Source organism: Myotis nattereri, assembly GCF_964212035.1.
Source record: "Myotis nattereri genome assembly, chromosome: 16".
In the NCBI taxonomy this organism is placed as follows: Eukaryota; Metazoa; Chordata; class Mammalia; order Chiroptera; family Vespertilionidae; genus Myotis; species Myotis nattereri.
This window is the reverse complement of record NC_138091.1, coordinates 54,356,949-54,370,205: the sequence shown is the minus strand read 5'-3', so window position 1 is coordinate 54,370,205 and position 13,257 is coordinate 54,356,949. Positions and strand designations below refer to the sequence as shown.

Below are 13,257 nucleotides of genomic sequence, written 5' to 3'. Positions count from 1 at the left end.
TCCCCCCTGGTGGGAGCTGAGTGGACGCAGACTCCACCTGGAGCACCTCCGACCCTTATCTGGGCATCAGTCAGAGGCTGAGGGAGGGCAGGGGCGGCAGGGAGCAGCCACAGGCCTGGGGAGGGGAGCCGAACTGTGAACGGCTGTGCTTGGATTCTGGGATAGCCACACACACCCCTACACACACACACACACACACACACACACACACCGCTACACACACACCCCTACACACACACACACCTACACACACCCCTACACACACACCCACACACACACCCCTACACACACACACACCTACACACACCTACACACACACCCCTACACACACCCCATGCACACTATGCACACACACACACCCCACAGGCACACTATGCACACACACACACACCCCCCACAGGCACACTATGCACACACACACCCCCCACACATACTATGCACACACACCCACACCTCACGCACACTATGCGCGCACACACACACCTCTACACACACCCCATGCGCACTATGCACACATACACACCCCACAGGCACACTATGCACACACACACACACCTCACGCACACTATGCGTGTGTGTGCACACACACACACACACACACATCCCCCTACACAATTGCCACTCGCACCAGAGGCTTAGCTGTGTCTGGTTCTGGCCGGTGGCATGATGATTCGACCCTAACGCTAATGCCTGCGGGTCCCACACCCAACCACCTTCCAAGAATCCGGCGAATGGGCACGTTGTTGGCTCGTGTCGGAGGTGCCTGGTGCTCACCCATGGGCGAGGAGAGGGACCTGGAGTCGGCCCCTCAGTGGGTCCAGGGCCGTTACCGCGAACACTCGGCGCCCGGAGATGGTCTGAGGGAAGAGATCCCGACGCGGCTCCGCTCTGGCCCTGGTGCCGAGGGTGTGCCTTCCGGGGTCTGGGAGTGAAGATCGGCCGACATTTACAGGTATGTTATCTCGGAGCCCGAAGACCAGACAGCTCCAACGGCAAAGGCTGGCCTTTGTCCAGGAAGCTACCGGCCTGGACGTGACCACCCATGATGACCCGCTTTGCGTCAGGACCCGCCCGCCCGTGGGGTTACTGGGCCTCCCCTGAGCTTGTCGGGGGAGCATGTGGCCCCTTTTCGTCCAGAAGGCAAAACGAGACGGTAAGCAGAGAGGCCAGGAGCTGGGGGAGGAGGAGGCAGGGGCCGGTGGAGCTCAGAGGTCTTAGGCAGCGAAGCCACCCTGTCTGACACTGTAATGGTGGGCACACGCCATTAGACATTCGTCAGATAGAATGTGCATCCCCAAGAGTGAACCCTAATGTGCGCGACAGACTCGGGGCAATAATCATATATTAATATTGGCTCATCAGTTGTAACAAAGATGCCTCATGGTAATGAGACCGGGAACAGGGGCTGGGGGTGCATATGGGAACTCTGAACTCTCCAGTTACTATTTCTGTAAACTGAAACCGCTCAGAAAAATGTCTGTGCAGCCGGGCGGGCGTGGCTCAGTGGTTGAGCATCGATCTGCGAACCAGGAGGTCATGGTTCAATTCCCCGTCGGGGCACGTGCCCGGGTTGTGGGGCGTGCAGGAGGCAGCCGATCCATGATTCCCTCTCATCATTGATGTTTCTCTCTCCCCCTCTCCCTTCCTCTCTGAAATCAATATGTGTGTGTGTGTGTGTATTTAAAAGTCTGTTCTTCTTTTTAAAGGCTTCTGGGTATGGTTTTATCTCATGGGGAAGATTTTAAATTAATAGGCAGCCCCCACGTTTTCCAAGGATTCAGTTTCGCGGGCTAAATGGGACGAGGACAGACGAGAACGAAAGGAGGCGGCTGCACTCTGACCCTCTGAAGGGAGGAAGCGGGCTGGGCACGCTGCTGGGCCGAGCTCCGACTTCTCCTGCGAAAGGAAGGATGACTCAGCAGCCAGGGTCAGCGGGCACGGAGAGCCCGGCCAGGACTGGACTCTGCCCCCAGAGCCCCTCTGCACAGGACTCGCCCTCCATGACCACGTCCTGCACCTCGGATCTGAGCCCCAGACCACGAGGGAGGGGTCCTAGGGTCCCCAGGGTCGGGCGGGCACGTTGCACGTGGGAGGGATGCGCGTTGTGGCCGGCGGGCGGGCGGTGTCTGAACAGTTTCCAGAAATGGCTGCGAGGCTCTCTCCCAACCTCCTGCTCGTCGCAGTGTGGTCCTGCCATTCACACCTCCCGGGTCCCCTCCCCTTGGATCTGAGAGGGCCTGTTTGGCTGTGATCCTTGAACTGGGAGTCTGGCCACCCTGAGACCTCCACACGGGGGGGAGTGCGTTCGGTATCTACTGCTGCGTAACAAATCACTGCACACTGAGTGGTTTATTTTATTATTTTTTAAAATATATTTTTATTGCCGAAACCGGTTTGGCTCAGTGGATAGAGCGTTGACCTGTGGACGGAAAGGTCCCAGGTTCGATTCCGGTCAACGGCATGTACCTGGGTTGTGGGCACATACCCAGTAGGAGATGTGCAGGAGGCAGCTGATCGATGTTTCTCTCTCATCGATGTTTCTGACTCTCTCTCTCTCCCTTCCTCTCTGTAAAAAATCAATAAGATATATTTTTAAAAATATATTTTTTATTGATTTCAGAGAGGAAGGGAGAGAGAGAGAAACATCAATGATGAGAGAGAATCACTGATCGGCTGCCTCCTGCACGCCCTGCACTGGAGATGGAGCCCTCAACCTGAGCATGTGACCTTGACTGGACTCGAACCCAGGACTCTTCAATCCATAGGCTGATGCCCTATCCACTGAGTCAAACCAGCTAAGGCTCTACTCACCTTTTCTCTCTCTTTCTTCTGTCAACTTCTTGCCAGTCCTTTACCCCCAGGCTTCCAGGCCCGAGTGGTCAGGCTTGGCTTTGACAGGCCAACCAAGCAATGGCTCCTGTCCTCGGACCCGAGAGGGCCCTGGCCACCTGCATGCTCAGCCCCGCTCTCCCTGCGGGGCCCAGTGGCTCTGCCGCTGACTGTCCTCTGGACCGGTTAGATGGCCGAGGCCTGACTGAGTGTATGCGAAAAGGAAAATGGGGGGGAGGGAGGGCTTGCAACCTAGTTCAGTATCTGGTCGAAACTGTAGTCTTCCTTCCCCACTCTGACTTGGGCGGAGCTGCAGAGCCTAACCCCAGGGCCCCCCACAGCTGACTTGGGGGGAGCTGCGGGGCCCCAGGGGCCGCCACAGGAGGAGATACAGAGGTCAGAGTCCCCCACGAGCTCAGTGCAGGCTTTGGATCCGGAACCCCCTGGACAGGCAGATCTGCGAAATAAAGGTTCACCTTCCCTCCCTCAGAGCTGGCTCATCGTGCTTCGGCCACAACACATGGAACTGACGTTGGGGGCGTGGCTACGCCGACACCCTCATATGCAAGAGCGTTACTGCGCCCACCTTTCCGGAAAGCGCGCTGGCAGTATATGGCAAGAGCTTAAAGGGCCCATGGGCTTCCTCCCAGTAACTACAGTGTTTTTTCGTCGGCTGAGTCAACACATTTCTTGATTAGCCAATAGGGTCCCTGCCCGCCAAAGCTTCCCTAGCTGGTAGGAAAACAGCAACCAAGCGATCATCCCAGGGCAATCAAAGGTGGTCGGGGCCCAGGGAGGGCTCCCCTTCCCGCAGAGGGTGATTGGGCTGAGATCCAGAAAGGAACAGGGATTAGTCAGGGCAAACGGAGGGGAGAGAGATTCCGACAGATAGCAGCTTGTGCAAAGGCCGTGAGGTGGAGAACAGATGCACACCGGGAGCTGGAGGACCCAGGAGGCCGGAGCCCCAGCCGCTGGAGAGAGGGTGGAGGAGCCAGGCCTGCAGGCACGTCAAGGCCTCAGATCTTTATCCTAAAAGGAATGGGAAGCCAGGGAAGGCCTGAGGGAGGGCGGGGCTGACACACCGGATCCGCATCCTGAAAATGCGGCTGTAGATCGACTGCAGAGCCCAGGTGGGAGCCTGGAGCAGTGCCTCTGCGAGAGCTGATGGGGAGATGGGAGGAAGGGACAGAGTGCGAGGAATTCCTGGAGATAAGTCCCCTGGACCTGGGGTGGGCTGCCTGGGAGGCGGGGCGGGCGGGCGGGAGGTGGCAGGATGTCTGGGGGTTGGGGAGGGGGCACAGCAGGATGGCAGAGAGAAGAAAGCCTGAGGACCCACCTGGTGGGTTTGGGCCACACACCAGGGCCAGCTGGTGCTGGGGAGGCTCTGAGGCACCCACGGGGAGGCCCAGGCGGGCAGGGCCTGCATGGTTGGGTGTGGGAGGTCTCCCTGCAGATACAGCTCCCTGAGCCAGCTGGGAGCGGGGGTGGGAGCTGTGGGTGGGCGTGGTTGCCGGGGCCCTGCCATAAGGAAACAGGCCGACACCAGGAGGAAAGGTAAAAGGATGCTCGCCGCAGCCGAAGGGCAAGACCAGGACCCGTAAAGTGAGCTGGGACTCAGCCGTGGCTCGAGAGCCCAACAGTAACAGCTCTCATTTGGGAGAAGCATGTGCAGAGCGAGGAGCGCAGCGAAGCGCCAGGCACCGTGGGGACAGGCGGGTCCCAGCGCCCTGAAGGCACCAAGTGCCACCCAATAGCTCACATTCGAATGTGAACTTCACCTCCACCAAGTATTTCTAAAAGAGAGACTACAGCCCTAACCGGTTTGGCTCAGTGGATAGAGCATCGGCCTGCGGACTGAAGGGTCCCAGGTTTGATTCCGGTCAAGGGCATGTGCCTTGGCTGCGGGCACATCCCCAGTGGGGGGTGTGCAGGAGGCAGCTGATCGATGTTTCTAACTCTCTATCCCTCTCCCTTCCTCTCTGTAAAAAATCAATGAAATATATTTTTTTAAAAATCAATAGAAGAGAGACTACAAAGGCTTTCTGTACTAAAGGTTTTATTTGTGTAGAAAACAGGCACATAAAACATCTAACGCAGGAAAAACATAAACTCTGGGAACGTGCTCCACCAGATGTCAGCGCGGCGGCCGGCCGGGGCGACCTACTTTCTTTATTGTATCTCTCTGTCTCCCCACAATAAACACGTGCTGCTTTCGCAATCTGAAAAAGAATAGACACACGTGCCGTGTTTACACATGTGCGCAGGGACGGCGCCACGGCCAGTACTATTCTGGCCCATGCATGCCTGCTTTGGAGGTCAAGTTGGCATATTTTATTTTATTATTTTTTAAACTGATTTCAGAGAGGAAGGGAGAGGGGGAGATAGAAATATCGACAATGAGAGAGAATCACTGACCGGCTGCCTCCTGCACGCCCCCTACTGGGGATCAAGCCTGCAACCCAGGCCTGTGCCCTGACCGGGAATTGAACCAGTGACCTCCTGGTTCATAGGTCCACGCTCAACCACTGAGCCACGTCGGCCGAGTTTAACTGGAGATTATAAGATGGGGTGGTTATGTTTTCATTTTGTCAAAAAGACATAGTTTAAAGGACACGTGCCCGGCTGCTCCACACCCTCCTGGGTCCATCTCCCCTCAGTGTCTCTGGCTCAGCCACTCGGTTCTCTGCTCCCAGCTGGCACCTCCCACCTTCCCAGGCTCCCCCCCATCGCCTGCCCCCCACCCTCTCAGACCTGGCCTGGCCTCCCTTTAAGGCTCTTCCTGGCTGGGGGCCTGGGAGGAAGCACTGAGCCTGTCCAATCTCCCGTTTTCTCCCCCGGGGACCGGAGACAATGGCCTCCCCAGGCCGCGGGGTTCTCCGAGATCCGTGTGTCCACGCGGGGATGTTCTAACCCGTGCACTTTTCGGTGTCGATGCCAGACATCAATAAAATAGTTTACCAACAATGAGCAGCTAGGTTCAGCAGGCAGGGAGGCGTCAGCAGAGAGAGGCGGACACTGTATCCGCAAGGAAACGCCGCTGCTCCGGCTCTGCAGGGGGAACAGCGACTTATGGTTCGTGGCCTGCGAGCAGCTGGCAGAGCCCACCGCGGTGGGAGAACGTTCCTCGGAGCGGACACGGGGGCCGGTTTGATGAGGTTTTATTTTTTAAGATTAACCTCCAAACCCATTACATTCCAGGAAACTGAACGTTTACACTGGCGTTCTGTTTTTAATGGACTTACAATAAAAGGAAATATTTAGAGTTTAAAAAATAGATGGCCCTTTAAAGTTCATTTTTCAAGGCATCCCATGTAGCAAAGACAAATAAACAATAAAAAGAGGAACGAGGCAGGAGCCGGAGCCACGCTCTGCAAAGGGGCCGCGGGGCTCCCAGCTGTGCCCCTGGGCGAGTGGGGGAAACAGCTACAACTTCCGGGCCTTGACCCCCCCCCCAGGGACTCAATGAAAGGGACCCCAACACCCCCATTGTTCCCCCAGGAGATGGGTGCTCTGAGCCACACAAATGACTTCGTTTTCCTGGAGTGGAGCCACCCCGGGGCCCAGTGGGGGCGGCTGGAAGTGAGGTGGGAGGGAGAGGAAGATGAGATTGAAGAGACGAACCCACCAACCTGCTCCCCCAAACGTGAGCAAGGCTAAAGCTAATAAGGACGACCAAGAGAAAGCCACCATGGAGAGGTGAATCACTCCACAGGAAACGGAAATCATTCTCAGATAAAACGCTTAGGGTCATCGAAGACCATAGAAACCTAGGAAAGCAAAACTGGCTTAGACGAAGCAAAAACAGGTGGTCGTGAGAACGACTCGATGAGAAATCCCGGGACAGAAAGGTGTGCTTCCTGAACGTCGCAGCGCCACAGACAATACACCCGGCCGGACACACGGAAAACAGCCCGGGAGCTGGGAGAGAGGCCGAGAAAGGGGCCAGAGATGAGCACGTGAAGCAGATACAAATGAAAGGGCCATCGGGCTGAACAGCGAATTGTTCGCGACGGATCCGTCCGAGAACCGAGGTTTGACTCACCTCATAGCGACGCGGTGCGACACCGGAGGGAGGAGAGAAAAGCTGAGCAGCTGTCCCAGACGAGACGACCGATCGCCCACAGAGCAGACTGGTCTGGGGCAGGAGCCGCTAGGGCCACAGGAACACGACTGTCCCCCGAGAACTGCGCAGCCAGCTGAACGGTCCCGGGGGGGGGGCGGGGTGCGCACGCGGTGCCGGCGTCTGGGCCGCGCAGAGTCCCGGAAAGAGTGGCCCCCGACAAGCCATCCCCGAAAGGCTCACCCCGAAAGGGTGCACACCGCACGGAGAAAGCCAGCCCGGGAGGGGAGGGCGGGCTTGGGAACAAGGGTGCCCACAGAAACGCGGCTGGCTCCTTACCACTGGCTGCGCCAACAGCTAGCCTCGTGTGTGACGGAGAGAGACCGGAATTCTAACACAGCGACAGCCTGGGGGGCGTTATGTTCCGTGGAAGGCGGGTGGCATCCTGACGGGCTTCCAACTGGTGACGACAAGGTCTGGTTACGGATCTGTAGGTCAACGCCTGCCCAGGCTGCACCCTGCGGCTTCGGAACCAACAGAGAGAAGGGGACGGGGAAACCCGCGTCGGCCGGCGCGGCAGCTGGGAAACATGGCATCAGGCGGCAGAGGGACGGCAGGAGGGCCGGGACATCAGGCGGCAGAGGGGACGGCAGGAGGGCCGGGACAGCAGGAGGGCCGGGACGGCAGGAGGGCCGGGACATCAGGCGGCAGAGGGGATGGCAGGAGGGCCGGGACAGCAGGAGGGCCGGGACATCAGGCGGCAGAGGGGACGGCAGGAGGGCCGGGACAGCAAGCCCCACGCAGCGCTGTGTCGCTGGGGGGGTCACACACGTGAAGAGGGTGCAATCGCGGATGTAAAGACTCCAGGAGAGGAGTCAGCTCTGGGAAAGGGTGTGGGGCCCAGCGCAGCCTGCCATGGGCGGGGGCGGGGGCGGCACAGTGGTTACTCCGGTGTGGACTCTGTTTTAAGGATTCGTGGGCAAGGCTCCCGGGAGCAGGTCCCTGGGCTGCTAACTGCAGGGTGCAGCCCGCAGCTCCCTTCCAGGCCGCCGGGGCCCACGGCAGCGGACCCGCTCTAGCCGCCGGCAGTGACTCAGCCCTAGGAAATTACAGGCTTCCACGCACGGTGGGCGCCGGTCAGAGGAGTGGCCCCTGGTGGACGTGTTGGGGGCAGGAGAGCTGGGCAGAGCTGGCAGCAAGGCCGGAGGTCTGGGGGTGGGGACAGGGCCTCTGCTTAGGGCAACCCAGGTCACGCCTTCCAGGAGCCACAGACAGGCCCCATCTAAAGGGGGGTGTGGGGGAGCCACGGACAGGCCCCAGCTAAAGGGGGGTGTGGGGGAGACACAGACAGGCCCCAGCTAAAGGGGGGTGTGGGGGAGCCACAGGCTTCAGCTAAAGGGGGGTGTGGGGGAGCCACAGGCCCCAGCTAAAGGGGGGTGTGGGGGGAGCCACAGACAGGCCCCAGCTAAAGGGGGGTGTGGGGGGAGCCACAGACAGGCCCCAGCTAAAGGGGGTGTGGGGGGAGACACAGACAGGCCCCAGCTAAAGGGGGGTGTGGGGGGAGACACAGACAGGCCTCAGCTAAAGGGGGGTGTGGGGGGAGACACGGACAGGCCCCAGCTTAAAGGGGGGTGTGGGGGAGCCACAGACAGGCCCCAGCTAAAGGGGGGGTGGGGGGAGCCACAGACAGGCCCCAGCTTAAAGGGGGGGTGGGGGGAGACACGGACAGGCCCCAGCTTAAAGGGGGGTGTGGGGGGAGCCACGGACAGGCCCCAGCTAAAGAGGGGGTGGGGGGAGACACGGACAGGCCCCAGCTAAAGCGGGGTGTGGGGGAGCCACAGGCTCCAGCAGGGAAGAGAGGGTCGGGGCACTGGACAGGCCTGGTGGGTGCCGGGCAACTGCCCCTTGAGGCCCCTCAAGCCTCAGCTCCTCGTGACAGGGAGCAGCGCCCGCGCCTGGCCAGGTGCCAGCTGAGAGAAAGCCCGCCCACCACAGACGCTGCCTCTGAACCCTCCCAGGCCCCAGGCCCAGGCCGGCTGAGCTCTCCTGGGCTGAGCTCTGGACCCAGGACCTGAGGCTCCGCACGGAGGGTCTGAGCCGGCTGTGCCCCCGCCCCCTCCGCCCCCCTCCCTCCAGCACAGAGCTGGGCTGGGAAGCCGTGTCTATGTTTACAGAAGGAAAAGGATTAAGACGGAAAAGCACAGGTGGCTGGGTCTCCCTTTCCTCCTGCTCCCATCTCCCTGGTCGCCTGCCTCGCCAGCGCCCCCTGGTGTCCCCGAGGAGGAGTTCCCACGCTGCCCGGGCAGAGCTGTGAGGTCACACGACAGCCGGGTCTCCTCTCGTGTTTTCTACACCACGCGTGACGGCGGGACACGAGTTCTCACACATGCGACGCTCGAGGCACTCAGAGAGGCCAGCAAAGTCTGCTCCTCCGCCGGGAGTTGCCCGTCACCCCAGAAAAAGCCGCGGAAACCCCAGGGTGCTCCAGCAGGTGGCACTGTCGCCCGTCGGAATGGATGTTGGGTGCGTGTCCCCATTCCGGAGAAGCAGGAAGAGTGACAAGCAGGACTGGGGGGGGGGGGGTGCGGCAAGGGGACCAGAGCACAATTATCCTGTGTCACCAAAGCCACCTGCTGCCACACCCCCAGACCAGAGCACCCAGCAGTCCCGCAGGCCCACAGCCAGCCTTCCTGGTGCCGCAGGGCCCCACACCCACGGTCCGCCCTCCTCCGCTCGCCCGCTCCCACTGCCCCACGGTCCTCTGGGCGCTGGAGCTGCAGCACCGAACACGGCACACGAATGCCACGAAGCTGGAACGTACTTTAAAGTTAGGGGAAACCAGATGAAGCCGGCATGGCACACGCTCACGCTGGTTAAGATGATGGTCCGCGGCCCTCCCGACGCTGCTCCTGCTTTTCCATGCGTTTGACGTTCATAACACGGCTTTAACTTTTACTAAGGACCGAGCGCAGAGCCCAGGGAGGACGTGGGCAGCTACCACCAGAGTGAGCTGGGCCCTTCCGTGGGGGGCTGCCTGGAAGTTCCGTGGTGCCGGGGGCCGGGGGCTCTCAGCACAAGCCCTGGAGACCCCAGGAGTCACTTTCTCCTCGTCCAGGATCCACAGATCCACCGGGGACCTGGACGGCCAGAGCGGGGCCCAGGTCTTGGAGCCGCCCAGAGGATTCTGGACTGTGGGAGGCCCCCCCTTGGCCAACAGCGCCCCGCTCCCCAGACCTCTGAGCCCTGCATCGCTCACTGTGGGGGCTTCTGGCCCCGTTCAAGGCGTTCTTCGCGTCCTAGGCCCTGCAGACCAGCCTGCGTCCCGCCCGCCACCTGGACGCACCCTCCCATGCGAGCCTGGAGGACTCACTCCATTTCCCAGGAAGAAGCCGTCGTTTGAGGCCGCGGGACTTTCTGGGGCGCAGCGTGAACCCCGCAGACGCTCCCAGCACAAGTTCTGTGGAAGGCGTGTCTACCCTCCCAGGAGGTTACACAGGGCGAGGTGTGGGGGCCCCCCAGGACCGTCTGACAACCTGTGGCCTGAGAAAGGCCGCCGGGCTGGTGAGCAGCAGTCCTCGTCCACAGGGGCACGGAGGGCGGTGCCACGCCGGCCCGGCTCACAGGCAGAAGCCCCGTGGGCGCGTGCTGGCCCCGTGGCTCAGGGCGGCTCCTCTGCTGAAGTCCTACCGGAGGCTCGGATGCGCTGGGGACCGAGGTCTGGCTTGGGTCCTGGGGAAGCGCCCAAGGCAGGGCCTTGTGAAGTCCCAAGGCAGGGGTGCTGGACCACAGGGCTGGGCTCATTGATCTTTTAATGGCTCAGTGGAGCTCAGCAACAGATTCAGCCGGAGTGCGGGCTGTTACTGTTCTTGGTGCTTTAGCTGGTCTCTCCACCACCACCCTCACGGTGGCCGGAGCCCCTGGCCTGGGGAGCCCACCTGAGCTGGCCCCCGGGCGGTGTGGCTGCACCCGGCTCTGGGCCCCGTGCCCATCCGGGGCCTGTCCAGGACCACCCGCAGGACCAGTGGACTCGGATGCACGGCCTGGCTGAGCACCGGGTGTGGGGTTCTGTCCTCCGCCACGGCCGTGAAGGTGGAGCGATGGAAGCACAGCAGACAGCGATGGCCACGCCGGCCGGGCTGCGCCTGCAGGACGAAGCGAAGCAGCTCGGGGCCTGGCGGATGCTCAGCCGGACCGCCTCGCAGGAAGGGCTGAACCCCGAGCGTGCGATCGGAAGGGCCTGACTCAGCCTTGAGTCGCGGTCACTGCCTGCCTCATCCCGGTGGCTAACGTGTATAGGACACTTGCCACGCGTGTTCCAGGCTCGGTGCCGACACGCCATGCACGCCAGCTCCTGCCACCAGAGCATAACCTCTTGAGATTTAAAGGGGCCGACTGCTTCCCCGAGGTCACGCCACGAGTCAAGGGCAGAGCTGAGGCCTGGAGCGGGGAGTCAGCGCAGTGGGGCGCCTGCGTCTGGGCCTGCGGACACCCAGCCCGGCGTCCTGGACAACAGCCCTCCAGGGGCCGGACACACGCTGGCTGGGGCTCGGGACGTGCCGGGAGGGAGACAAGCCCTGCCGCTGCCCGGTGCCATCGCAGGGAGGCAGAACAGGCCCGACAGAACCAGCGTCCCGCTCATTGGCACCCACTTCCCTCCGATCTGCACACTGTGCGCGGAGCTGCTAACTCTGGGATTACATTCCCGTCCCTGCTTGTTACAGTCAAACTCAGAACTTGGGGTGTGTCTGACCACGCCTAAGCCTCCCCACACACATGCACGCGGACAGTGCAGCCTGCTTCCTGCTCGAGAACACATCCCGCACCTGGAGGTCCTGGCAGCAGGGGAGGCAGGAGCTGCTCTGCCCACGTGAACCCGCCACCCTGCAGGCCCCCTGCCCATCGGCTCCACCTGCAGCCACCTGCCTGGGGAACCACTGTTCTGCTAAAGAAACATCGCCTTGGGCCTCGGGCCACATCCGTGTCAGGCCGCGCCGTGCGCTGAAGGAAAACTGCAGCCTTTGGCCCGCGGGCACTGCGAGCTGGCGAAGCCTGGCACAGGCAGCCTCGCTCCAGTGTCGCCTCCTCCGCCTCCAGCCCCTTAAGAAGCACAGGCTCTTCCAGGAGACGTCACAGTAAGAGAAAGACACTTTTCTTTAAACAGCTCACATTTATTATCGATAACAATAAAAAATCTTGTAAAGACTATCAGTATTGTATTACCAAGAGTGAGGTAATAGGTTTACAAAACATTTACAGAAGTTGATATGCAAATAATGCATTCAGGGAGGAAAGTGGAACCAAGTGGTTAGTGCTGGGGAAGGCAGGGGGACGGCAGCGCTGGGAGCGCAGGGCACGGGCGATGGGACCGCGTCAGGGAGCTGGGCGAGACCCTGCCCAAGGAGCGCCGGGCGCACAGGAGTGCGGGCTGTCCGTGCCCCGGCCCCACAGACGCATTCAACTCCCTGGGTGAACCAGCGCCGCCTCCCGACCAACTTAAAAAGCACACAGCCTCAGACTGGGGGGGCGGGGGGCTGAGAGTCAGACAGCTCTACACATCCCTGGGCTGATGTGCACTGGTGGCTGGAGTGTTTTCTTGGCAGCTGTCAGCAAAGTCGCCATCTGAGATGGAGGGGGGTAGGGAGAGAGGGAGGGAGGGAGAGAGAGAGGGAAAGAGAGAGAGGGAGGTAGAGAGAGAGGGAGGGAGGGGAGAGAGAGAAGGGACCACCTTCAGGTCCTTATGATTGGAAGCAGGAGGCGCCGACTGGCAGCAGCACTGACCCTGCTGTGCTTTCTAGGAGGAGCTTCCCTCTCTGGAGGGATGCACAGCCATGTTCCAGGGGGGCCACGGTCACGGGAGCCCAGCACCGCGTCAGTGTGCGGGTGGGCCAAGCGCCTCACTGACCAGGCCGGAGGGCTGCGCACTGCCCCATCCTCCCGGCACCCCCTGGGGCCGCGCACGTGCCACGAAGCTCCCCATCCCCACGGACGCCCGCCTCCGGAGCAGACTGAAACCCACGCAGCCAGGACGTGCGCCGTCACACAGCGGCGCTCAGCTCCAGCAGCGCCCCGGCCGTGCCCACCACAGCTCGTCTCCATCGTGAGGCGACCGTGTCGTCCAGACAGATTCCAAAATAACTGCTTCCCCGTAAAAAGCGGAAAACGGGGGCCCATGCAAGACAGACCCATCGTTGTAAATGGGAATAAAAAGAAAACTTGGAAGACAAGCCAAGCTCACAGCTGCTTTGCTTCCGGGAGAAGCCTGACACCGGACTAGGTCCTCCTTGCCCGGCCCGCCCGCCCCACCGCCATGCCCACACGAGCCACTGCCTTCCACAGAGACCAGGGCTCCCACAGCCCCCCGTACCCGG

The 13,257-nt window shown here is 61.1% G+C and overlaps 1 protein-coding gene across 3 annotated transcripts in view; it reads right to left on the bottom strand.

Annotated features, from left to right (window-relative positions):
• Nucleotides 1-4,871: 4,871 nt before the first annotated feature.
• Nucleotides 4,872-13,257, bottom strand: part of SEC14L1 (SEC14 like lipid binding 1) — a 40,808-nt gene continuing 32,422 nt past the window's right edge. For 2 of the 3 annotated variants that reach the window (XM_081109200.1, XM_081109201.1), the window contains exon 18: nt 12,037-12,508. In XM_081109200.1, coding sequence (XP_080965326.1) covers nt 12,493-12,508 — 16 coding nt within the window. In that variant the 3' untranslated portion in view covers nt 12,037-12,492. Of the gene's footprint in view, nt 5,049-12,036; nt 12,509-13,257 lie in introns of those variants that run through there. The other variant, XM_081109199.1, reaches the window with a different exon arrangement.